Source organism: Atractosteus spatula, chromosome 3 (assembly GCF_055471065.1).
Source record: "Atractosteus spatula isolate fAtrSpa1 chromosome 3, fAtrSpa1.hap1, whole genome shotgun sequence".
Lineage (NCBI taxonomy): Eukaryota > Metazoa > Chordata > Actinopteri > Semionotiformes > Lepisosteidae > Atractosteus > Atractosteus spatula.
Genome location: NC_142708.1, coordinates 68,989,363 through 69,016,666, shown reverse-complemented (window position 1 = coordinate 69,016,666; position 27,304 = coordinate 68,989,363). Strand labels below are relative to the sequence as shown.

General features: G+C 46.1%; 1 protein-coding gene across 1 annotated transcript in view; it reads left to right on the top strand.

Annotated features, from left to right (window-relative positions):
* Positions 1-7,923: 7,923 nt before the first annotated feature.
* Positions 7,924-27,304, top strand: part of LOC148838457 (integrin alpha-X-like) — a 32,773-nt gene continuing 13,392 nt past the window's right edge. The window contains exons 1-15 of the mRNA XM_088910384.1: positions 7,924-8,485; positions 11,857-11,974; positions 12,839-12,933; positions 13,655-13,710; positions 16,845-16,959; positions 18,895-19,025; positions 20,013-20,158; positions 20,449-20,602; positions 21,069-21,201; positions 21,998-22,074; positions 24,114-24,246; positions 24,859-25,001; positions 25,631-25,771; positions 25,976-26,179; positions 26,989-27,119. Coding sequence (XP_088766510.1) covers positions 8,431-8,485; positions 11,857-11,974; positions 12,839-12,933; positions 13,655-13,710; positions 16,845-16,959; positions 18,895-19,025; positions 20,013-20,158; positions 20,449-20,602; positions 21,069-21,201; positions 21,998-22,074; positions 24,114-24,246; positions 24,859-25,001; positions 25,631-25,771; positions 25,976-26,179; positions 26,989-27,119 — 1,832 coding nt within the window. The 5' untranslated portion in view covers positions 7,924-8,430. The remainder of the gene's footprint in view (positions 8,486-11,856; positions 11,975-12,838; positions 12,934-13,654; positions 13,711-16,844; positions 16,960-18,894; positions 19,026-20,012; positions 20,159-20,448; positions 20,603-21,068; positions 21,202-21,997; positions 22,075-24,113; positions 24,247-24,858; positions 25,002-25,630; positions 25,772-25,975; positions 26,180-26,988; positions 27,120-27,304) is intronic.

Genomic DNA, 27,304 nt, shown 5'->3' with positions numbered 1-27,304 from the left:
TACATTTGCTGTTATTTAGTTGTTGTTGTTTTTTAGAAAACCATTTGGATGGAGTTACGTGTTGTGAAAGGTCGGTTCAGCACCGCGAACAGCGCAGCCGAAATCCCGCCTCACTCTCAGCGCGGTGAAAACCGATTATCTGTTGAGATAATCTTTTACCCCTAGATAGGGCTTCCACTGTGCAGAACCACAGAGCGCACGGTCTTATATACAGTACAGCAGAGCGGCGATACGGCAGAGGCACTGGGGAGGCAATGCCCGCTCTCAATACTTGTTCTGAGGCAGAAAGAGTGCTTGTCCGCGCACATACTCTACGTCCCCGCCCGTCTCGTGGTGACTCGGGTTCACTGTTCCCTCCAAGCACGCGCACACAGGTTATGAGATCAGCGCACACAGGAAATTGAACTGCGCGCACAAAAAAAAAACATTCCCCCAAAAATATGATGATAAAACAAACACGGTCGTCAACTGAAAAATGCTAAATGGACCCCATGAGACTGGCTGCGAGAGGCCCAACTTGGCTGTGTGCGTTATTACTGCTACTCGATCATCGATATCTGTGCTCTCGTCGTCTCGTACCTCCCTGCTCATGCTCGCTCCACACTCAGTCTCCCTGACTGGGCTCGTTGAATCGCCGTCCCGGCCTTTTGGATCTCGATGCTTCTATGAGAGTGACTATATTACCAAAAGATAATTTCAGCTTTCCAATTTTACTGACACTCAATTTAGTGCGCACAAGTTTTTGTCACTGGGGGAATAATATACACAACTTGAAATTCTTGCGCACAGAGGCCATTAAAAATCAGAGGGAACATTGCTCGGGTTCCTGCTGGGTTCTGCTCTATACGGGGCGGGGTTTCGATTAAACCGAATCAAGACCTCAGCCACACAGAGGACTCTGGGCTCACGAGGAGCTGGGGAGGGGAAGTGGTGAGCCGCGTGCCCCTGACCTCCTCGTGCCCCGTGGGCTTCGTGCCTCGTGCGTTCCATCCCCGGGGGGCGGGGGGGGGGCTGTACGTGCGGCGCGTTTTAAACGAGTTATTTAAAAAAAAAAAGACTGAGCAAGCGCAGCAAACGGGAACAAATCTCGCAAGTGAGGAAATTCTCTTTTTGCAAAAGGGGAATTGGAAACAGGTAGTTTGTGCTTCCCGCGAGCACTGGCCGAGCCTGGAGAAGAACGGAGTTAATCCGGAGCCACTGAAATGAGCTCAGCGCCTTGACCAAGAAACCGAATCAAGCACACACAAGACCAGGGAGAGCCCAATACCCGACTTAGATCTTTTTAAAATATCTTTCAGAAACATTAAAAATATTCACCGCGACACGATTAATATTGGTCCTCTACCGCCGTCTACTGACCGTTGTGCGCGTTTCAGCCACAAGTACTGAAAGTAGTAATACACACTGGTGGGGAGCTGCGTCAGCATGCGTAGGCTGCAAAGGAACAAGTAATAATAATAATTGCTTACACTTATATAGCGCTTTTCTGGACACTCCACTCAAAGCGCTTTACAGGTAATGGGGACTCCCCTCCACCACCACCAATGTGCAGCATCCACCTAGTAATATGTTTGTTCCATGCCGAAAAGAGAAGAAAGAAAACACAACGTTTCGGCCGTGGAGTCTTCTTCAGGTGTGGAGGGCTGAAAAGTTTTAGCCCTATTCCCTATGCGTGTCAGCTGGAATCTCTCCATCTCTGCTGCTGTTTGTGAAGCTTCCCCTGCTTCACGCCGATGCCCCAGGCTGTGCTGAGTTGTTAGAAGGGATGTTCAGTTGTTCCATCGCCCATGGGCTTTGTTCTCTGTGAGGAGGGAGCTTCTTGCTCTTGGCCCATCGCTTTCCCTGCGGGTGTTTCTGTAATTGGGGGGCTGACAGTGTAGGGCTGATATAATACCGCATCAGCCAGCATTACCACACGAGAGCCATTAATTCATCCCGCGTAGTTGTCATTACGCACAGTACCCACTTTCCTCCTGCTCGCCCATGTTCCTGTTGCTGTATATAGCTTTACTTTTTCTTCTCCTCATGAAATAATTTGGTCTTTTCCCTGCAATGCATGCCAGATGTGTGTGCAAAACATGACAGGCACGTTTAAGGCGTACAGTCCCACTTCCTGTACACTCGTGTTTGTATTTTGTTGTTGTTGCCCTTATCCTCTATGTCCTTTATTCGACTCAGCTGAAAGTCCACACAGGGTGGAAGCACACCTTATAGGAAAAATGTAAACAATTTTTAAAACTTTTTTTTTAATACTTCAAAGACGTTGGCGTTGGGTTTATGAAAGAAAAGTTCAAGTTCACGTTTATTTGTCATTACAGCCATATACAAGTATACAGTGGAACGAAATATCGTTCCTTCTGGTCCACGGTGCAAAAACAGGCAGGACAGACAGGACACTGACATATACATTGTAGACGGGATACACAGAGTGCAAATAGTGCAAATTACACGGCAAATACATAATACAACATACACAACACACTGGGGGGATTTAAACCCTGTTTCTGGAATTGGGGTGGGTGCAAGTAGATTCCAGGGTGTTGAGGAGCCTGACAGCCTGCAGGAAGAAGCTGTTACAGTCTGGTGGAGCTAGCCCGTACACTGCGATATCTTTTCCTAGATGGTAGGAGGGCAAAGAGTTTATAGGAGGGGTGGGAGGGGTCAAAAGTCATTTCCATTCAGGAAATCACGTTGTGTGTGAATTGTTAGTCCTCGTGGGGACATTTTCTCCAAATTTGTTCCTACATTCATAGCAACAGATAACTACACACTTCAACACAGGCATGTGCATGATGTATTCCAGTAACGTATTTATTATACTGTAATACAGGGAACATCACAGCACTGAGCAAAGGACATAGGAGTGCTGTTCTGCATAGGGCACGCTAGATGGCAGATTTCAATTAAATTCTGTCTGAGATGGAACGTTTACTCAGGAGTGAAAGTTTGCATTTTAAATCAAAATATCGATGCTAGCAGTACCCTTTAGCAGGAATAGGGAATGTTTTGCAAAGCTATAAGCAGAGGTTCCCTTTAAGTCAGGTTTTCTCACGAATCAGTTTAGGACCTGATAAACCTTTGCTTCATTTTAGGAAAAAAAACCGAGGAAGTCTGCGTCCATGTAAGTTTATAAACAAGCTACTTTAGACTCTTTTTCTGGGGGGAAAAACATGTGAATCTTGGGGATATGCAGCAGTTGTCTTATGCTCTTGCAAAGAACAATCTAAGTTTTTTAAACAATTTGAATTATTAACCACATAATCGTACTTTTACCCAAAATGGAGTCTGGACTCTATTTTCTATTTTCCCTTGACTGTAGCAAAGTATAAAGTCCAGGATTAAAAGAAGATGGAGAAGGAACATAGACCTCTGACAAGCACAGTGAATTCATTCATTCTGTCCAGCGGCCTGCAAGTGGAAACAGTCACCAGCTTTAGGTTTTTGGGAATTCACATTTCTAAAGATCTAACCTGGACTGTGAACACGGACTCTGTCTTGAAGAAGGCTCAGCAGCGCCTTTATTTCTTGAGGTGCCTCAAGCGATGGGGGATGCCAATACATGTGTTGGTGAACTTCTGCCGCTGCACCATCGAGAGCATCCTCACCAACGGGATCACCGTGTGGTACGGCAACACCTCTTCTCGAGAAAGAAAGGCACTGTCACGACCGCCAACCTGCCCAGACCGGCCCCCAAGAGAGCTAATCAGTGCCAGCAGCAGGGCGATAATGACAAACGCCGCCGCACCTGTTAACTCGGCATCAGGCGCCCTACCGTGCGGCAGGCTGCAGTATTTCAGCCTCTCCAACCCGCTTCTCGCTGCTCGGTATTGAGTTAACTCCCTGAGAGCTCTACCGGGCGATTCTAGAACCCTGGGTCACTCTGGATTTTGCCTTCGGACTTCGGACCTCGCCTCTCGACTCGGATGGTTTGCCACTTGTGTTAGTCCTGGATTTTGACCTCCCTTTCTCCCTTCGACCACGATCTCGCCTCTCTTCACCCCACTGCCCTCAGGCAAGAGATCCAAGAGCATACGGACACTTCCCACCAGATTCCTCAATAGCTTCTATCCACAAGCAGTGCGATTGGCTAACACATTTAGCCATGTCCCTCGGGCCACACCTACACTCTCTACCTCATTATGGTTTCTTATTTATTTATTGCACATCTCCTGCCATTGTTTACATTCAAACTGTTTGCTTGTACATTGTCTACCGTTTGTTTGTATGTTGTCTTGATGCACTGTCTGCACTTTGTGTTTTTACACTTGTTTTAACAATCAAGAGACTTTGTCAGTAAGAATCCCATTGTACCAGTACCGGTTATATATCACAATAAAGTTCAAGTTCGAGGTCAAGAGATGGAGAACAGAAAGAGATTGAGTAATTAAGAGGAGGCTGATGAGGGTGAGGGGAAGCATGGTGGTGCAATGATCAGCACAGCTGCCTCGCAGTGAGGGGACCCTGGGTTCAATTCAGGACTGGGGTTGCTGTCTGTGTGGAGTCTGTATGTTCCCCCCATATCTGCATGTGGGTTTTCTCCACAGTGCAAAGACATGGTGGGAAGTTAATTGGCTCTTGGGCAAACTTTAGTATGAGTGTGTGTCTGTGTGCGCCCGGCATTGGACTGGTGTCTTGCTCCCATTGCCTGCTGGGATAGGTTCCGGCTCCACCGCGACCCTGTACTGGCTGAAGCGGTTCAAAAATGGCTGAGTAGATGGATGATGACGAAGAAGAACGGAGGAAATCTGGAACAAAAACGGCAAAAAAGGCAGAAAATGGGGAAAAAAAGAAGCAGAAGTCAAAGGAAGGTGGAAGATGGAGCAGAGCACTGCTGAAGACAACCGGAAGAGAGGAATAACAGGGCAGCAGGCAGACTTGAATTAGGACCTCAGCTGGAGGGGGCAAGCTGAAGACTCTGTCTCGAGAGTGTTGGGGATCTCTGCTGTAGGAGCGCGAGGCTAGACCCAGATCTGCCCTCTTCATCAATCAGTTAGTTTCCTGCATGTACTGTGAAGCAACAGCTCTGTCCTCTCTGGGCATTTTGCAACTCACCTCCCAGCCAGCACCCCTCCCACACAGCATGACATCGCAGAACAGGCTGGAGAGTCTTGCTGGGAACTGTTCCTCCATACTTCACTGGCCCCGCCTGAAAGCCCCAGTAGAGACATAGAGTCTCTTTCATTGCAGGTCAGCGTTTCTATAAATCAGTTCTGAGTCTACGGTATCTTGCTGGCAATAGTTCAGCATAGCACAAGCATTCAGCATATACTGTATCCATCCATTTTTAGCCTATTCATTCAATTTAGGATCACGGGAAGCCGGAGCCTATCCCGGCAAGCGAAGAGTGCAAGGCAGGGTACGCCCCGGGATGGGACGCCAGTATATCACGGAGCACGCACTGACACACACTCACACTGGGGCCAGTTCTCCCAGAAGCTAATTAACCAACCAGCATGTCTGTGGACTTTGGGAAGCAGCTGGAGTAGCGGGAGGAAAACCATGCTAGCACAGGGAGAACACACAAGCTCCACTCAGACAGCACCCCAGGTCTGGATTTGATCTTCGGACCCCAGCACTGTGAGACAGCAAAGCTAGCCACTGCGTAATGGGCTCTGAATTGTGCAGATGTCCCTTGCCTGTCAGTCCTATGAGCCTGACAGAGATCCCCGTTCGCCGAGAATCATTCTTATACATTAAGGTGTTGAGATTCTCCAGAACCAAGAAATCTGTCCAGAGGGAGGAACGCAGCTCTGTCATCATTCATACTGCGAAATCCTAGTGCTTGCTGAGTGAACTCTGACCAGGTCACTTGCACCACTCTGTGGTCCCGGGGGAGAGCGGCTGTCTCTGTGCGAGAGGTGTGGGCAATGCGTCACAGCTTCGTAACTCTGTGGAGTGGGAGCCGCTACTCATGTTTTGCACCCTATTATCTTCAGGTCAATTTCCCCACCCCGAGCACGATGAGTAGGGGCTTGGTCACCAAGACATCCAGCTGGCTTCCTGTGAGTCAGCTGAATAGAATACAAGACTCCTCAGTCCACATCCGCATGGATGGGACGTTGCTATGGTGCACATGGTTGTCCTGGCCCTGTCCTGGCACTCAGGGCTTGGTGTGGGGCCGCAAACCGTGCTGATCTTCTCTGGTCTTCGGCATCTCTGCTGAAATGTCCTTCTAGATCAGGAAGGGGCCAGTGGAGCTGTACCCCTTCTTTCCACCTCCCCTCTTCACTGTTGAAGTCCTCTCGTTATTGGCTAAATGAGACCTGTAGAACAGCATCTCCCAAGTCCTAGAGCTCTAAAGCGATCTAGAACTCCTTCTAGGCACACTTTCCCTGCAGAACCAGGCTTGCTCACCCCTGATCTATCTAAGTCCTCCTTCTGATTTTGATCCGTATGAGGCGCACAAAAACACAGTATTAAAACCTTTCCCTTTGACTGGCCTGAACCGCCTTTGACGCCTACTCATTTCCTTTTTCAAGGTCTGACCAGAGGGCGACGAAGGCCTTGATTTAAAGAGGCAACTGTTGATTAATTTGTGTTTTCTGACCCATCCGTCTGTTTTCTAACCGCTTCTTCCAACTCGGGGTCAGAGGGGGAGCCAGCCACGAGCAGAAGGTGGGGTACGCCCTGGATGGGACGCTGGACACGCACACACATTCACACCAGGGCCAGTTTTCCCAGAAACCACTCAAGCTAGTAGTACGTCTTTGGACTGTGGGAGGAAACCGAAGCACCTGGAGGAAACCCACGGAGAGAGCATGCAGACTCCACACAGACAGCACCCCAGGTCCGGAATTGAACCCGGGGCCCCAGCGCTGCCCGGCAGCAGTGCTCACCACTGTGCCACCCTGCTGAAAGTGTTTTTCCCATCCTGAAATTCAAGCTACCACCGATCCATGTTAAGGGCGGAGCGGTGGCACTGTGGCTCAGGATCTGCGCCTGTGGCTGGAAGGTTGCCGGTTCAAATCCCGCAGCCGGCAGAGGAATCCTGCTCCGTTGGGCCCCTGAGCAAGACCCTTATCCCCAACTGCTCCAGGGGCGCTGTACAATGGCTGACTGTGCTCTGACCCCAAGCTGCTCTCCCTGTCTGTGTGCCTGTGTGTCTCACGGAGAGCAAGCTGGGGTATGGGAAATGATGAATTCCTAATGCAAGAAATTGTATAGGGCCAATAAAGTGATGTTATCTTATCTTATGTTAGTCACAGTGGAGAGATGTGGCTTTTTTATCTTTCAATCCCAAATCCAGACCTGAGGACTGGGAATCCAGCAGTTTTTCCCCGTCTCTTTACATCGTCAGCTTATCCCTCCTGATCTGATCTGAACTGATCTGCAGACCTTTTGCTGGGATGCCCGTGGTTCAAGACTCCAGGACTGGTGTGAGCAAGCTCTGGCACCAATCTCTTCTTGTGGGTTGGTTTGCTGTTGTTTTTCTTTAACTGAATCGTGTTTTCAGAAGAATGTAGACTTTGGAGGCGAGCTGTGTTTCCCAGGTTCTACAACAGGAGCTTGATGACTGCAGTCTGTCAGACGTTAGAGGCTCGAAATCAAAGAGCTCAGGTTCTGTATTATAAACCTGGTCCGCCACTGGTAAAGGCACAAACACGTGCAGTGAAGCACAGGGAACTATTGAACCTTTACTGCTGTTAACTGTAAGGCGCAGTAAAACACAATGAAATCACAGTTAACAGCACGGCTACAGCAGGTCACGGGAGAAGCGTGCTTGAACAGAAATGGCACGAATGGGCGATAGAAGACTTAGGTGAAAGGAATACAGCCAACCCGCATAAAGAGGGCTAGGAAACAAAATTGGAGAGTTAAGCCTATTGTGCAAAAGCAGACCCCGCTGCTTAATATAGCGAACTCTCCGCCTCTGCCCTTGAATCACTATGTCACCCTGAGCCAGTCATGAGCCTCCGTCCTTTCACACCAAACGGATCCTGTCATGAGTGTCTCCGCAGCTGCAGTGGGTAACGGTACAGCCGTTCAGCTGGTTGTTGTTTCCCAGGTAAAGAGACGTTTCGCTGTCCGGCACAGCGGGGAGTTTGTCATTTTCGCGCTTCTCGTTCTGCTTCGTACTGTGAATTTACTTGGAAATGGACTGATCGGCCGAGCTCCAATCATTGGCACGCCTCTTCTTCTTTTTTTTTGCGTGTTTTCAATCACGACGGGACTGGACTGCTTTCTTAAAGGGCAGATGCGTTCGCTTTCTTCTGCCCCGACCCAGCAAACACGCCCTGCGCGAGCCGCTTGAGAAGAGCCAAGCAGCCGCCTCGAGCTCGCAAGAGCGGCGGCCACCCGGGGAGTCTGGGATCGCCGGGAGGGCTCTTCCGCTCGGTTTGAATGCTTTTTGTGGTGGTTGTTTTTTTTTTTGGTTTTACTTTCTTTATTTGCATTTCGTTTCGTTGTAATTGTCAGTGACATACTGCGGCGATGCCGTCCCCGAGGATTAAGCGCTCCTTATGGACCTTGGCGGTTCCCCTGTTCTGTAAGTGTCGCTTTCGTTGCCGTCTTTTCCCCACTTTTCTTGCTGTAGTTTGTCTTCGGTTTTCTGCGATTCACTGTACTCGGCATGAGCGGTAAAGTGATTTTTCACCGCAGTTCACAGTTCATGCGTAACCAAGTGAAGGCGCGTGGAACTGTCTGGAGACTTCAGCTACTTTATAATAAACCAGACATCACCCCCATTCGCGAAAACACCGCGTTAAATTCGCCAAGTCAAAATTCTGGTCTGAAAATCATGACATTTCTAACAATTTGTCAACACGCACACAAATTTTCAGTAGTGGATTAAGGATGTATAGTCGTCTCGGAAAAAAAAGAAACAGTTTTCAGAGAATAACAGTCACTAAAACACTCTTGAGGTGTAATTCTGATCTGTTCTGTTTGATTTCTGAATAATACTGAATTTCGTAGCATTGTTGTACTGCGCTAGGAGCGGCGCGGTGCCGCATTGGGGAGCACTGCTACCTCACAGCGCTGGGGCCCTGGGTTCAATTCCTGGGGTGCTGTCTGTGTGGAGTTTGCATGCTTCCCTCGTGTTCAAACACGTGGGTTTCCTCCCACAGCCCAAAGACATACTGGAAAGTTAATTGTGTTCTGGAAAAAAATGTCCCTGGTGTGAGTGTGTGTGTTTGTGTCTGCGTGTGCACTGGGACAAACTGGTGTCCCATCCAGGGTGTGTCCCACGGTGGGCCTGTTGCTTGCTGGGATAGGCTCCAGCTCCCCTGCGACCCTGTACTGGATAAAAGAGTTAGAAAGTGGATGGATGGACTGCGCCAGTATGAGTCCACTGCTACACCTCCTCCAGAGGAAGAAATACGTGCTGAAACCTCACATCTGGAGCTCCATCAGTGAGGCGCTGGTAGGCCTGGACTGGAGCTCAGTTCCTGGAAGGGGTCTAGTGTGTCTGCAAGGCGTTCTAGGTGCTTTTAGAACAGCTGCACCCAGGAACTTGGAAAAAGACATTCAACTGGTCCAACAGAGTGCTGAGCTGGAATGGAAAACTGGGGAACCAGCGCAGGAGATCTCTGATCTAGAACTCCAATCTAGAGCGCCCTGATCTAGAACCCTGTGCCATATATGGGCTTCAGTGGATCGCTTTAGGCGTTCTACACTGTTACTACTCGTGTAGTTCCCAACAGTGTCCCTTTGCCATTTGTTCCCTAGTTAACTGGGAGCTGATTTAGCTCTGGAGGAGAAATCTCAGACAAAGGCGCAAAGATTAACAAGCAATATTTATAGCGCCAAATTCACAGGCGAATAATCTCTCTTCACAGAGAAGAAGGCGCCGTTTATCCGGATTTCTGTATTTGTAAAGTCTTCCACATCCAGAGAAGTAGGACCCAATAATAAATGAAAGCAACACACACCAATCTGAATTATTGGAGCCTGTTCAACTACAGTATATCAATATCTTGAACTTGAACTTTATTGCCATATGTAACCGGTACATGTACTGCTACAATGGAATTCTTACTGACAGAAAGTCTCTTGATTGTTAAAAAAAGTGTAAAACAGAAACTGCAGACAGTGCATCAAGACAATATACAAACAAACAGTAGACAATGTACAAGTAAACAGTAAAAAATAAACAATGCAGACATGTAAACAACGACTGCAGATGTGCAATAAATAAAATTATAACGAGGTAGATGGTGTAGGTATCATATATCATTAAAAATGGTGCAAAACGTCTTGGCTTCCAGGCTGTAACTTCTGCACTGTTGTTTGCCCCCAAAATTAAGAGCTGCCTCTCCTGGGCGTTTCAAGGTGAAATTGAAAGAAATTTGAAAGAGCTCCACATAGGTTTCCTTTCTGAAAGCTCACGGTTGTATAGGTAAGTTCAGCACAGCATCGTGTACTGCAGTAAAGCCCAGTGAAAGCGTGTTATTAGTGTAGAGAAAGTCAGGCCGGGGGGCAACTCGAGACCCCTTGATCATGGAACCTGTTAGAGGGGAGTTTTTGGAACAGTTGGCTGGAGATGCTTAAGAACCTCAGAGCTGCTGACACCCTAAATAATTTTAATGGTGCAAAAGACAGCTCGCTCGCTGCTATTAACATCTGTTCTTGTGGCACAGTGTCTGCGAGTGACAGTTAAAGTCATGCGACCTCATCCTTTTACATGATAGCTGTTAGATACGCAGAATGATGTTTCTCAGTTATGTGGTTTCAACCGAGTGGGGGTGGAGGCAGTCGAAACACTGTTTTTGTTAGATATCCACTGACAGTGTAGAGCGTTACTGCTCAAATTCGAAACCAATGTTGTTCCTCTTTAGGGGCTCTGTGTACAGTAGCTGCTGATGTGGTCTCACACATTACCTTAAATGATCTTATTAACAAACACCAGCCTAGTGCCATTCAGTGGAAAAAACACTGCTCTAGCACTGACAGTTTGAATTCCTGTGTCAGAGGTGGTACGCATGTGCGTTGACCTTTTCTACGACCTTGTTATTGAAAATGATCATTTCGCTAATAATGTGGATTCATCTGTAAAGAGCTGGCTATGGCAGTCTATCAGAGCTGAAGTATTATCTTTCTTAGAATCGTTCAGCTCCAATCCTCTAAGGACCTGGGGTCTCTGCTGCAGGTCTTTCCCCCTGAAGAACAGGGAGCACTTGGTAAACTGGCCAAGTAAAGCCCACGACGAGTCGATTTAGGTCACTAAGATGGGAGTGGAAACTTGCAGACTGATCCTCCGGGATCAAAGCTGCACCACCTTGATCCAGCTCAGCTGTTCCCATCGCTATCCCCCAGGGCATCCAGAATCCTGCAGCCTTTAAACAATCCAGTAAGCTAAAGAAGAGACAAGGGTTAAACTGATCCAGTGAAGGTTTGGCCACAGGCCACTTTATTTCTTCTTTGGATCAAAGATGTCAATGATTCAAAGGCGTCAGCTTCCAGAAAGCAGAACACGGGAATCCCCAAGGCTGTAGCTCAAGGGTCTGAGGCTCATGTCCTAGAAAGCCATAGTTTCTTCTGGTTCCTGTTACAGCTCGACTAGTCAATTAAATGGTTAATCTCAACGAATGCAGTGGATTTTTCAGCCGAGGGTACTTCAGTTAGAAGTACTGTTACCAAGTTAGAAGTATTACGTTTAAGCAGTTAATGAAATATTTCAATTGAGGCAATTGAGGTCTCAGGGGAAATAAAACCAAGAAAACACACGAGTCCCGAGTTGAGATTGCGTTGACACACAAATCCAGTGCAGTAACACACAGATTCGTCATCATCCTTTTGGGATTTCTGGATCAGCTGAGAACAATTGCAGCAATAACAATAAGGAGAAACGAGGCTGGTCGGACCACCCAGAACTCTGCCCTTGACCTTGACCACCACGGAGTCCCATTCTCATTCCAGACACCCACCTGTGCTGCTGTTTCAACCTGGACTCCCAGCAGCCCCTCGTCTTCCACGGAGAGGCCGCGGCACACTTCGGGCACCAGGTGTGCCAGTTTGGGCAGGCTGGCAATGAGAGGTATGTCTGCCTGCGTCCCCCAGAGCCCCGTCCCAGAGCTGGGTGTAGCTTAGCATTGGGTGTCCCTTCTTTCCACAGCGTTCATCGGTATTTTCAACTGAGCATCACTTGTGATCGCTCCCCCTTCCTTTAGTTCCTGAGACTGTATTAGAATTCATATGGTTAACAGATTCAGTGCAATGTAACATACAGTAAGTTTTATGCAAAATCATGTTATTGTCCTCATTTAGTGTAGCATAGCCATGGTAGCTAAAGGAATTATTGCCATTACCTTACGGGTCTGTGGTTGGAAGAGGTGACCCTCAGAGCAGACCCTCAGAAGCTTATGGTCTGTTTTTTCGCATCTGTGAAGGACAGTTCTGCCAATGTGAACAGAGTTCGGGGATGTTTTCCATGATTCGTTCTTCTGAGAATGCGGATCCTTTCTGTTCTTGTTCTAATTGCCAGTTTATTTCATTCATCTCCAGGTGGATTTGTTGGACGCAGATTTTTGTAATTGTTCACAGGTCTAAACCTGGACGAATTTGGACGATGATGAGATCATTTTTAATTGTCACTGTTCCAGAGCCTTTAAAGTGAAATTTTGTCAAAAATGACTTGAGTGAAAAGGCCAAGTGCTTTGCTGTAGCAGAAAGGAGAGGATGGGCTGGAGAACGGATGCAGCACTGACCAGTCATACTGTACAGTGTCAGTCCATTGAGTTCCTCTCTCTCATATCTCACTCTCACTCACCCATATCTCACTCTCTTGCAGTGCATTAAGATTCTCTTTTCACTTTTACCACTTCTCTCAGCACCCTCCCTGTCTGCCTCTTTCTCTTTCTCTTCCCCACCCTTGTCCTCCTCTCTCCCTCCCTCTCTACAGTGTTGTGGTCAGCGCACCCCTGCAGGCTAACAGAACAGGACGTGTGTACAGCTGTCGTTTCGGGACCGGGCAGTGTGAACGGATACCCCTACCAGGTAGAGGCCCCATTTTCCGCCATGTAGGATTTGGAATGTTTTGATCACGGTGCCACACATCCCTGTGGGTGGTCCATTGCCTTTTTTATGACTTCCTTCATTTATCCCCTCAAATTTCAAGCACTTTGAAACAGTGATGCCCCGGGGAACTTCTGTGTCTGTTCTGGTTTTTGATCTATTCAAAAGCCAATTCATCTCAGGTGTATTTTAACATTCTACCCCTATTGGTCTTTAATGTTGATGGAGAGAAACTAAATGCATTATGCAGTAGGTCCATCCATTTCAGCAGTTAACATCACTAGTGTCTTAACATGGAAACCCCCACACAGAGCATTGCATCCCAATCAGAGTGCAGCTCTGAGGAACATAAAGAGAGACACAGCTGTAAGAACGTAATGGAGAAATTGAGCAGCTCCCCAGAGATTTAAAGATCTGTGAATGATAACGTACTCTTGCTGTTAAACTGTTAGTGGGCTGTTAAAGTTTTTCCTTGGGGGGGCACTGACATTAGTTCTTGGAAACACATCTGCAAAATCTTCACAACCCGCTGTACCTCACCCACTTCAGTTTCTTTACACAGCATCGTTTTAGACCCTAAACACAGGTAGTTCAGCGGCTGCTCCTTTTGCAGCTTTAGAGGCAAGCACAGTAAGAAAAAATAAACGTTACAAAATGCAGTGAGTGGGGTGGTCACGTCTTGACGTCTTGATCTTTGGCACAGGGGATGCTGGGATAGCGATGGGACTGACCCTTGCCTGTGACAACAAGCAGCTGGCGGTGAGTGTATGGCAGCGTTTCAGAGTCTGTGGTGCCTTCTAGTGAATGCTGGGAGGGGCTGCCCCTTTTAATTATTACAGTTGCAATCATAAATTGATCAATTGACGAGCTGGTCAGAGGTTCTACAGGTGGAGAGAACTGCAAGGGCTATAAGTAGAGGCTCGGTAAACTGGTGGTGGCTATCAGCTCACCCCACTGCATGTCTGCTCTGTTATAGTTGCACAAGGCAATAAATACTTGCACTGTTTATTTATCTAAAAACACATTCACGCATCAGAGGTTTGAGCAATCGAGTTCAACGATGACATCAGCCATCTGCATTCAGGATTCCTCGCACTGATGGCACAGGGACTTGTCGGGTTCTTGCAGGCTTGATCTATCATTTAATGAGAGACTACAGCTCCTCCAGTCGGTGCTCACTCTCCGGTCCGACACTGTGGTGTGAGTCCAGAGGCGTTTCACTCTCTCCGGAGCTGGGTCCAGGACTCACTGCCCGGAAAGAGCACTGTGTCTTTAAACAAGAGGCAATGCCCAATTGGGTGTGCATGTAAGAAAAACATAAGGAGATTTCAAAATAAAGAACAATGTGCACAGGAGGTGTTATAAAGGCAGCAGTGTGGCATAGGACAAAAGGACAAAGTTGGACGTAAACTTGTGCACTACACTGTCATAACGTACACAGAAGGAAGATGAATTGTGGTGAAACCACACCAGCCTTTTCACTTCCTGTGGTGTAATTTTCCCATCAGTCATGTGTGGGGGTGCTTTGTTGTAACTTTACCCTCTCAGTTTGTGTCATACACATATCTGGGTTGAAGGGCTGTGGGGGGAGGTCTCACTGCACTCACGATCCGTCATGGGGTCCCACAAACTGCAGGCAGCAGCACGTAAGCGGGACCTTATTCCAGATGCACAAAAGTCAGAGAGAAAATCTTTTTTTTAATTATGAAGTCCTTTCTTGATTGTGGATTGCTGTCAACGCAGGGATGGGAAGCTCCAGCCTTTGGTGCAGCAGAGTCCTTAGGATTTTGTTTCATTAACTGTTTCATGAAACCATTAACATAGTTGATCTTAATTGCTTGTTTAAGACCAGATCAGAAGACAGATCTTAGTCAGCTGTGAATTCACTAATTCAATTATCCACAAAAATGCCAGTCCCCAAGGATGGGAGCTACTTAGTCCTCCATGTGATAATTGATCTTGCCCAAGCGCAGAACAGTTTCATGGAACTCATTTGCTTCCAAGAGATATCAGACAGGATTCGCTGGATCTGGTAGTCCTGATGGTCCTGGTTACTCTAGGTGCTGATGACGTTCCATTATGCTGAGGTCTCAATCACTGATTTGTTGAAATAACAGCTTTGTTTCATAGAACTTGGTGAAACCTGTTAGTTTCCATTGCTTTAAACTGCCAAAGACAAAGATTTCACGTTGCTTCTGAAACGTCACAGCTAGTGTGGAAACTTTAACATCTCCAGCCTTGTAAATGTGATGAACTCCCAGGGATCTGGGTTAGAACCAAACCAAGTGGACAGTGGATTGATAAGGAGCAAGTTGGTTAGCTAACAGATAAAGGAAAGTGCCTGTTATCTGGATGCTTCCAGTCGGATCCCACTGCTCTCACCCTAATACATTCTGTTGTCCCTTGAATTAGCCACCACCTTCCCTTCAGATGAATCTAAAGCATTTAAGAGGTCAGGAGGTGGCCCCCCATTCTGTCAGACTGTCAGACTTCACTCTTTCCTCACAAAATGTCGATTCAAGACCCTTATCCATCCTTTTCTTGAAATATCCAATGGAATCTGCTTCAACAGCATGGCTGGGCTGCCTGTTATACCAAGAGTGTTGGATGTGTGTAAGGAAGTACCCTCTCTTCTTGGTCTTAAATTTTTGGTCCGAATTGCATGGCTAATCATTGAACTGGATTCGTTCAGGATTTTAAACATATCAAGCCCCGTCTTAATCACTTCTGTTCAAGACTGATGGGACTGGCCTGGCTAAAATCATGCTAATCTAGGGAGGCACAGCTCCAGTCCTGAAGAGCTGCAGGACTTACGGGAATACAGTACATTCCACCTGAGCTCTTGGTTATGTAAATGAGCTAAATAGTGGGCTTCATTGAATCATGTTTTCTTCCATTTCTGAAGGTGCCAAGGATCCAGAAAGTTCACCTGCTGGGTTGTGACACTGGGATCCCTGTTTTAAGCTCTTTGTGTCTCACATCCGTGTGAAATCAGCTTAGTGGCACTTCTTTAAGTGCTATATTGAGGGGCAGCACAGTCCTTTTCTAACACTGTGACCATCACTGCACTCAAAATGGCAGTAATTGACAATGAGGATCATTCCTGTTGTGACTGCTCCTGTGGCAGCTCTGGTGTATGCCATAACCCCTCCCATAACCATCTACCAAATCTGTGCCAGGCACTTTTTCAATCGAAGAATCTCTTTGCAAGCCACGCTTCCCAGTGAGGCTCAGAGTGCAGAAATGTTTTTTTTTTGTCTGCTTTCACTTATCGCTTCTGTTTGAGATATAGGAGGAAGCTGGGAGGTGAAGAAGCGAAACACCACGTCTTGCATTAACACAGCCTTGGAGGCAGCTCTGTCACAACAACAGGAAGCCCTTCTCAACAGAAAACGAATCTGCCACATGGCTTTAAAACACCCTTTCAGGGCTCAGCCCATTCTTGTTTTTTACACCTCTAACACAGCAATAAAGGGGTTGAAAGCTGTAGTCGAGCTTTTCATTTTTATCTCAACTGCTTCAAGTGTAGTAGTTCACTAGTTAGAGAATCCTTAATCATTTTAATCTTACTTTTCAACTCGGTTTCACTTAGCGCGTCACCTGACGTCAGAAAGACCTAATGTGGGATATGTTGAGCACAGCGTGAACAGTCAGGAAAATTTTTGCCTTTGCATTATTCCACTTAGTGCTATATTTTAATTCTCCAGCTCGCGCTGAGTCTCCACGAGATGAAGTGACAATAGAAAATAAGTGGCCGTCCGCACACTAAGAAATTTCCAGATACAAGGAACTGGAATGTCCACAGTAGATGTCCACAAATCGTGTCCTGTGATTGGTTGGTTTTACATGCGTTTTATCGTCTACTGCCTAATATTCCCCCTAAACACCTTCAGGTGTGTGGCCCTCAACTCCAGCATGACTGCGACCCCATCCGCTACCTCAATGGGTTCTGTGTGCTGCTGGGACCGGGCTTCGCAGTGAAGGAGACACTGAGACCTGCTTTCCAAGGTACAGTACCGTAGGTACCTAGAGGCCAGCCAGTGGCCATTTTGATTTTAAGGTGGTTTTGTCAGAACTCAAGACTGCTAACAGATAACTCATCTGTACGTCACTCACACCTTACACCGACTCAAGACTTGTGACCACTTCCGGAAAGCTGACAGCTTGGAGAGTCGATCTGTGTGCCTCTCCCTGAGCCATGTGCATTTAAAAGCTTATTTAAAGTAGATGCATTAAAATCATGATGTGTCCCACTAGGCTTGTTTAACTGAATGTGAGAGGGTTCATAAAAAGGACTGGCCAAAGTACAGAATGTCCCATTTATATCTTACTTGTGTAATAAAACAATGGTTGTTGAAGAAAATCACAAATGTATTAAATTATATTGAAGTACAAACATAGCATCTTTGTTTTACTGTACCCCCAACACTTAACATGCCGTGTTATGGCATGGAAAGATGTCATTCCTGTTGGTAAGATCTCTGAGAGCGACAACACTACCACACTTCAAGTGGAGTTCAACACGTTTTATTCAAGTTGGGACATTGTAATGATAAATCACTTAAAGATTCACAGGCTTGCCTGTAACATACAAAACATAAAATTAGTCTAAGTTCAAATATATTAGATGTATTAGAATCCCTATTCTCAACCCTCTGTCCAGTTAAATGAAGAGTGGCCTGCAATGAGTTATTGGGCTACAGGAGGAAAGTAGTTCGGGTAGGTAGCTGCGTCAGCATGCGTAGGCTGCAAAGGAACAAGTAATAGGTTTATTCCATGCTGAAAAGAGAAGAAAGAAAACACAACATTTCGGCCGTGGAGCCTTCATCAGGTGTGAGCTATAGGAGGAAAGGACAAACATCCATAATCGTCTATACCTGGAACAGCCCCCCAGATTTCAATCCTAATTAAAATTCATGTTACCAGTAAAAAGTGCAGTATAATCCCTCAGACACCATTACCTCTCAATACAACCTCCACTGGAGTTGATCCTGCTAGGATAATGGACCAGGATTGGACTGCAGTTATTTCAGATCCCTATGGAATACCATTCTTGTTCAGTTGCAATTACCCTACATGCTGTTGGTGGTGGTTCCTAATATTTTGGCCAGCGTATATGCAGTTTACATGAAGTTGCTTCCTCTGTTCAGAATTATGCTCATTTCCACAGGGAAACATTGAATTTAGTGACATAGAAACTTGAATCGAATTTTTGCTGTTTATATTCTGAGATTTGCAGAAGTACAGGATGGGCAATTTATCTCTTCCTTTAAGCAGGCAGATTACAGAGTCAGAAAAAACATAAAACATAAAAAATGTTGTTACTTTTCTTTTAAAGAAGCAGAGAATGATATGATAATAGTAGGAAAAACTTTTTGGATTGGTTAATAAACTGCTTGGTTTGATTTGTTAATGATATTGGGTGATTGCTAAAACCTACATCATTGCTTTTCTGAACTTCTGAATCTTTAATCAGTCAGATAAATTGTTAAGGGCAGTATCTTTGGGTTGGGTTGCATATGGAGAGAAGCCTAGTTTATATCTTCTACTCTTATAAGTGTATCACTATGACAAACAAGAGTAGTAAAACTCAGTGCTATATTGATAAAAGCACAGTAAAGCTTAGTAGAGCAGATTGGAATGTAGAAAAGCAAAGTCAGAACATGGTAAAATCACAGTACACTGCAATACAATACAGTGACCTCACAATAACACAAGAGCAAAGTGTAGTTATGCAGACTGAAGTCAGAGTAACAACATAGTGGGTGTGAACCTGCTACAGAGCAAAACCAAGAGTAAGATAACCAGGAAGTATAGGTGGGAATTCTGCAAGGATCTCATGGACATTTACACGAGTGAGCATTTTTAGGAGCAGGCTCTGGATCAGGGAAAAGTCTACTTTAGGATGCTGGGAGATTTCTCATGTTCTGCTACCTGTTTCAGAATGCCGGGATTCTGGGCTGGATGCAGTGATCCTCTTTGATGACTCCCAAAGCATCTCCGACACAGACTTCCAAACCATGATCCAGTTCATCAAGGACGTCCTCCGAAATTTCACCGACCCCAAATCACAGGTGGGGCTCTCTCTGTCTCGGCAAAGATTCAGACAAGGGCTATCTTTGTTCTACCCTCTGGTGCTCTTGCTGTTTTGGATTCAGTATTTCCTCTATTCCATTCTTAGAATGATCGGGAACACAAACACTGAAGTTGAGAGAAAGTTGGACTTTTGAGGCTCGGGTTCTGCTAGCTGAACCCTGAGATTGGTGTTTAAATCCAATGCCACACCATATACAGTATATCACTCCTTACAGTACCTACAAGGCATGTCCTCACTACTTCACAAGACACAGATGTTTTGCAGGTGCCCCCAATGAATTTGTCTGATGAGCATGAACCCCTTCCTTTCTGCAAAGACCGAAGATGATTATGCATGCCCAGCTCGCTGTACAGCTCATCATTCTTTCCAAAATGCTAGCCTACAGGATGCAGGGCCAGAGAAGATATGATTTCAAACTGTCTTCGCCGCGTCACGGCCAGATGCTGCTGTGGGCCAAGAGAACAGTGACTTGCGGAATTCCTGTCCACAGCATCATGAAGGAAGAAATTCTGCTCCTTCTATAAATAGGGTGCAGTGGGCAACGTGTGCTGATAAAGAGCCCATTCAGAATAGGTACCTAAGTAGTGTGGTGTGCTCCACTCATGATAAAGGATGACTGATCCATCTTTTTACATGATGGGAGGGGGTGTGTACTTGTGGGGGTAGGGCACCATATTTATGTAAGTATGTCTAATTTTCTCCCTTTCTCCTGTTCTGTGTTCTCGTTGTCTCTCGTCTTTTGCTGTCTGTCTTCTCCTCTCTCATTCCCTCTCTGCACCTCCTCCCTCATTTCTTTCACTCTCACACTTTTCCTCTGTGATCTTTCACTCTCTCCTCTCTCAATTTCCACCCTTCCACTTCTTTCTCTCACACACTTCTTTCTCTCACACTCACTTCTTCCTCTCTCCCTCTCTCCCTCTCTGCCCCCTCCTGCTTCTTTCCCTTTCTCTGACTCTCTTTGCAGGTGGCCGTAGCTCAGTTCTCCACCAATATAAGGACTGTGTTCAGCTTTAACACGTTTGTGTCGAACCGGAACCCAAACTCTCTGTTGAGTAACGTCCCTCACACGCAGGGCCAGACGCACACTCCCAGCGCCATCAAGTATGTCCTGTAAGTTCACCCTCCCGTTGGTCTTTAAAACAGTCCTTGGAAACTTGTGTTTGAGGACCTGGAGATCTATCCAACCTGATCCCAGAATCTGACCAAAGTGCATCACTCCTTCTGTGTCTTTCATTCTGTGAATCTCAGAACAACCTCGGTACTGACCTACTGAAGTGGAGACCTGATGGATCTTTCTTATGTCCAGAGGTGTGACGTAGAATGTGTTGGACAGTGGGGGCAGGCTGCATCTGAAGTCTGCTTGCCTCTTTCTGCATCTTTCTCTCTCTCTGCGTCCACAGAGACAACGTGTTTACCAAGGAGCAGGGCATGCGCCAGGAGTCCAAGAAGCTGCTGGTGGTGATTACTGATGGGAAATCAAACGACCCCAAAGAGAAGTTTGAGAACGTCATCCCACTGGCGGAGAGCAGAGGAATCATCAGATATGCCATTGGGGTGACTGGCTGTTCTGAGACTTACCTTGGTTGTAATAGGTTATAGACAGACAATAGAATGCAGGCACACTCTGACATTAGCCCAACATGATCCTAAGGCAGAGTACAAAAGAATATAGAAATATAGGAAAGGTCTAGCTTTTTTGCTTGTTTGCTTGCTAGTATCCAGTGAATCTGCTTCAACAATATGGCTGGGCACCTTGGTGCTCCAGTCTCACATTGTTTTGTACATAAAGGACAAATGTGTCCTGTGGTTTGTGTTTTGTGAGATAGGCTTCATAGATTGATATAGATAAAGATACTGGCAGTTCTCAGTATTTAAGTATTGGCATCTTTATTTGGTTGCCTGTTATCCCAACCTCCATCTTCCCTTACCCATTCTGTCCATCCCTTCTCCTCTTTCCCATCTGCTCTCTGCTATCTGTATCTATCTGTAACACACATCTTTCAATTTATCTCTCTCTCAGGTGGGCAAACAGATCTCTCAACAGGAGTTGAAAACGATCGCCTCTTCCCCTAAGGATGTCTTTGAGGTCAACAGCTTTGAGGCCCTAAACTCCATCCTGAAACAGCTGGGGGAAAAGATTTTTGCCATTGAAGGTTTGTAGGAAATCGGCTTTTTTTGCTCACCCACTCAATTCTCCTTTACCCATGTTGTCTGAAATCTGTCCAATGGACATATGCAATCTCCTATCTACTTGCCTCATTCTGACTGGGGACATCGGAAAACAAGGAACGACAGAAAATCCTTTGAACTCAGTCTTGCCTCTTTGGCAGCTCAACAGTTCATTGGTCCCCATTTATTATATAATGTCTTCTTGGAGGATTTCATAAATTTGGGGACAAACATTGAAGATGTCCCTCCTGAATTCAGTGCTAATTGCTCCCTTTTGCCTAATTGATTAGCTTGTTATGACTGATGGAATTCTCTGGCATGTTGTCCCATGATGTGTTGCTATAGCTGCCAATGGTGTCTCATTATGTTGGATAAGTCTCTGTGGCCTTGGCTTTTCTAACGTTATGTTTTTTAATGATCATTGACAATGATGTTTCCAAGTCACGATGATGGGACCACTTGCTCCACAAGGACCTTGAGGGTAATATTTAAAGGATTGCTTATAGCCTCTAATCTCCAGTCCTTGCCTTTGCCATTCCAGTAGTCTGGCGACCCTGTTACCATGTCTTGTCATTAGGATGTCCCTGGTTCAAACTCTCCCAATACACACAATCTGCACCTCAATCCCGAGAGCTACTCCCTTTGATAATTCAATTTAGATACCCTTAGCATCTTAGCATCAGCCGTTGTTGGTGCCCACCCCCAGCCCCATTCTCAGCAAGACATTTTGGATAAAAGCATTCCCCAAAAGGACCGATTGTTCTTCCTCTTCCTCCCCAGGCACCAACAAGAAGTCCAACTTTACCTCTTTCCAGCTGGAGCTGTCTCAAGGCGGGTTCAGTGCAGCCGTCACAGAGGTCAGTGTGTGCAACCTCCCCACCAGCCCCTCCTCCTTACTTAGTAGTGTCCCCCGTATTCTCTGTCCTCCCTGACACCTGTCTAACCAAGGAGCACACATGCACTTTCCACGCAGACGAGTTAGCACTGTTTACATGGATCTTATCATGGAGGGTCTCTTGACCCGGAGGGTCTGCAGTTTCCCTCACGGGATCAATAAAGTACAGTATCTATCTGTCTTGAGACAGTGGTGCCACTGTGTCAGCAGCCGTTCGTAAGAACACAGGCTTTTCAAACCAGAGGAGGCCTTTCAGCATTTAGGGAAGGCAGAAGTGACATTATGAAATGAGTATGATCAAAGAACAAGCCCGTTCCAGGAAAGGGAAACATGGGTATAGGTGTATCTTCTCCTGCTATGCTCTCAACATGAGCATTCGTTAAGTTTCGTATACCTCAGAACATTCTTCTGAGTTGCCATAAATGTCTCATTTACGAGAGAAATACTCGCTCATCACTCGTCACATCCTCTCTCTCTCCACAAAGCAGGTGTCTGTCTTCTTCAGCAACCTTTTCACACACAAATCACACACACCCATGTAGCACATTTAATTACTAGGTAGTTTATTGATCCAAAGATTGTATTCAGTCGTTCCTTAAAAGAACCTATTCTGATACTGGCTTTGAAAACATAGATCCTTAGCTTGTTCCATACTCCCAGACTAAGCCAAAATGTCAAATATCATGTAAAATGATACATCAGTCCCGGTATAGTGCAACAGCTACTGCATATGGATAAATTTCCGATCAGCAATTATTATTCCGGTTCCATGCAACACGTGACAGTACCCTCATTGGAATCACTAACCATAGTGATTTTTTCCTTACTATTGATCCTGGCAATTATTTTAGATCAGAATCAGAAACTAGTATAGCCCTGTGATAGTCTAACAACTCATGGAAAATTATCCAGGAGTTTGTCATCTTGCACTTGGGTTTCACTGCTATGCTAATGACATTAACTACAGATTGATCGGTTTAATGAATCTGATACTACTACTATAGTTTCTACATTTTCTGGGTGTCTGTCAGATATAAAGTCATGTACTGTATACAAATGATATGCTTGAACTAAACTGTGACATTGAGGTATTAAGGTTATGCTCATAGGCGTCCAACACCAGATTCTCAAAGTCGCTGACTTCTTTGTAGTTGTTGATGCTGCTGTCCTTTGGTGGAACTCAGAAACTTTAGCATTGCATGTGACCATCCACTGCCACTGGAAACTCATGCCAGACATATCACAAATGTGGCTTTTTCTACTTGCGTAACAATTCTTAGTAAAGGCCGTGGCTCTGTCTATCTGATGCTGAAATTTTGAAACATTTTATGTAACCAAGATTAGGCTACTGTAACACCCTGCTTACTGGGGTGTCTGCTAAAGTACAAATTTTGATTTCAGTGTGTCCAGAATTTTGCAGATGGCGTGCTGACTCAAACTAGTCTGTTTTTGCACATACTGTAAATCTCATCCTGTGGAAATTTCATTGGCTCCCTGTCAAAGGTTTCACTCCTGGTTTTTTGAGTCAGTTGACCATGCTCATTTCACTCATTCTCTCCACTTCCATAGCATGAGATTTATGTGCAGTATTTTACAGTGCTTCTAATTTTCAAAGCACTTATGACTAAAACTGTATTTATGTTATTTGTCTGCTGCCACCTAGTGAATTCTCTGGTTCATGCCGAAAATGGCTTTGCACAGAGGACAAGGGAGAAGTGACATTTTTAAGTATTTTCTCACAATTAAGTCTTGACTTATTATGTGTTTTTGTCCTGAAAGCTACGCATAACTTACTGTACATCATGATAATGCATATTTAAAAAAATAACTAATGGACTGAAGCCAGATCTAAAGGTCCATCCATTTAAGATCTTGCTAGACCTCCACGAGAGACTTCAAATTTCTGAAATTCAGAGAGCTTTTTGGGCTTGACCGATGAGTCTCTTCCTCCGCATCTCTCCCACTTCCTTCTTTCCCGCCCTCTGCTCTCCCGTGTTCCAGGAGTCCATCCTGTTTGGGGCTGTGGGCTCTTTCGACTGGTCGGGGGGATTCGTGGAGATCCGGGGTGGAGATCTTCACAGCACGTTCATCAACGTGTCCTCCCGAGAACCAGAATTCGCAGATTCCTACCTGGGTAAGGCCTCGTCTGCCACACTCTCGCCTCTTATTCGTTCAGCACCTCAAGATACACATGTGTACCCACCAACTGAAATATTAGGAACCCCCTCAAATCAAACGAGTAGACACCATGACAGGACAGAGCATGGCAGGGTCTGAGGAACAGGAGACCGACTTTGACTTGGCCGGGACCTTTTGATCAATCAATCCCACGTACCTTTACCCCTCATCACAGCCTTAGCCGAAAGTGATCCAAATCTGCTAGAAGAATGGAACGAACAAAACGTTGAGAAATCACCTCCCAAGCACTGTCCCAGCTGCTTGTGATGTTAAGTGCATTATTCAAAGGGTATATAATATTTTGGCTAGTGGAGGTATAATGTACATTCCACTGTACAAATACTGTAATACCTGTATCTATGACTAGTCTATATAAATGTAGAAGGGATATTTTGGACCAACAAGCCTAGCTAAACAAAGTACGCACTCGAACTGAAAGAGCCATGGTACCCTCCTAACAGCAGTTTAGGACATTGCCTCGTTTAGAAGTCACTACCAACTAGCTCAGTAAAAAGAAGATGCCAAGCAAGACAGGGGGCGATATCGTTTCTCTCTCTTTGTGTGGCAGGGTACGCCTTGGCCGTCGCTCAGCTAGCAGAGGGGAGAGTGTACTTTGCCGGGGCACCGCGGCACACACACCGGGGCACTGTCCTGGGTTTTAAGAAAGGCCGTTCAGCCTGGGAAGTGGTATGGCGTTTGAATGGGACTCAGGTAATGGTGTTAGAACGCAGCTGTGAGCACTGTGAAACATTCTGATGGATCTTTTTGGAGGGGCTGTATTTATGTGGTGATGGGTGATATGAAAGGAGTTTGGCACAAATCCCCATTATCTTTGAAAATTCCCCAGTGTGCAGGAATACCCTTTTCCCTTTGTGTGCCAAATGAGAAGGGACCATTGAGATCATCTTCTGTGTTTGGTTTTCCAGTAGCCAAATGATCAAGAATTTCTTCCAGTTGTTCGGAGAAGAATTCCAAACATTCATATTTGTGATTAGGGTGCTAACTCTTGACTCCCACAATCCTCTATGCCGGGGGTGTCCAAACCTGGTCCTTGAAGAGCAGTGTATTTGTTAGATTTTCATTCCAGATAATCTCTTATGTTACCTGCTTACCTGGGCCAATGAAACAGCTTCTCCCTTCTCAGCTGTTCAGGTGCTGCTGCTTTGCATACTGTTATCAAAATTTCCCTTGAATTCTACTCTAAATGATATAGGCCCAAGAATTGTGGTCCTTTTCCTTTGCTTTTGCTTTTGACCAAATGTAGTGAGGCTACATGAATGCCTAGCTTTCTTTCTTACAGCTCAGCAACAATCCATTTCCTCTTTCCATGTGTCTGTCAGCTGGGGTCGTACTTCGGGGCAGAGCTGTGTGTCCTCGACGTGACCGGAGATGGACGGACTGACCTCCTGCTGATCGGGGCACCCCTCTTCCACGAGCCAGGCATCGGGGGGGAGGTCACTGTGTGCAACATTGCTTCTGAAGTAATCATACATACTGTATACAGACTTTGTCACGATAACCTCTCCTGTTGTTCTTTTGTCTCCCTCTTCTCTCTCTTTTTCTCTCCCTGTGCCCCTCCCAGGATCTCCTTTATCTCCCTCTCACTCTCTCAGTGCGTCCCCTTTCTCTGTTTGGTTCTGTCTCTCTCCTGTCTCAGTGCCTCTCTCGCTCTGTTTTCCCCTCAGGGCTTCCCGAACTGCAGCACCTCCCTGAGGGGCTCGCCAGGGAATGAGCACGGACGGTTTGGGACAACCATCGCGGCCACCCCTGACCTGGACGGCGATGGGATCCCAGACCTGGCTGTGGGGGCGCCTCATGAAGACGAGAGGGGGGGAAGCCTCTACATCTTTCTGGGGCACCGCAGGGGCGTTCACACACAGCACAGCCAGGTCGGCAGTGACACAAGGCAATGCTCAAAGAGCACCAACGAGGGCAAACAGGGCCAAGGAGCCAGTGAATATCAAAGAGTGGCACAGTCTCAGAGTCTCCTGTCTTAAAGACAGGCAGAGTATACCAAGGATCTGAACAGGAGCCAAAGAATGCTAAAGAGCACCAACCAAAATTCCTTAAAATCTTTTTAAGAGATTTCAAAGAGATAAAATAGACTGAAAGAGTATCATGGAGTGTCAGAGAGCACCAGAGGGATATAACAATACATTTGTGCAATACGTTTACTGTATATTTATATCTATATTGTGCAATATGACTTTTTTGTGTACTGTTCTGTTCTGGTTTGTTCTTTGTGTGTTCTGGACTGTGAGTCACTCTTCTTAGTGCACTTCTCACTGTACTGATTGTATTGTATGTATTGTATTATTATTATTGTGTCATTCGTTACACTGTGGCTGTGTTGTCTGTGTTAAGCTGCCGTTGCACTGCAATGTCTCTCACAGGATCAATAAAGTATCTATCTGTCTTTCTAACAGTGTTCAAATAGGGCCAACAAGTGCCAAACAGGGGGTTTGGAGTAAATAGATACCCGCAGAGAATCAGAGAATTGGATGGTAGCTAGTGTTTCTTAATACCGATAATCTTTGGGGGAAAAGCCTGATTGTGTTGATGAGGACTATAAGCTGACAATAACACTGTAGATATTTGAAGAACCCCCCACCCCAGTCCTTTACACCTCTACTTGACATCCTTTACAATGGTCTTTGCAGCCCTTTGTTTCACGGCTCTTCCCCTCTGTGTCCCACAGAAGGTGCGGGGGGCGTCTGTCCGCTCCGGCCTGCAGTTCTTCGGTCAGTCTGTCCACTCCGCCGGCGACCTTAGCTGGGATGGACTGGCGGACGTGGCAGTCGGGGCCCGGGGGGCGGCCGTGGTCCTCAGGTGAGGGAGGTCCTGCACACCCACTCTCCCGGGTTACATAAGGGTTCAGTTCTTTACGTACCCCGGGTCTTACAGAAGCGACCCTTTCTTAGCCATTGCCTGGACATGGGAACAGAATTACTATTCATGATATTGAACATATATAGAGAATCAAGTAAGAGGTTTATCCCATGCTGAAAAGAGAA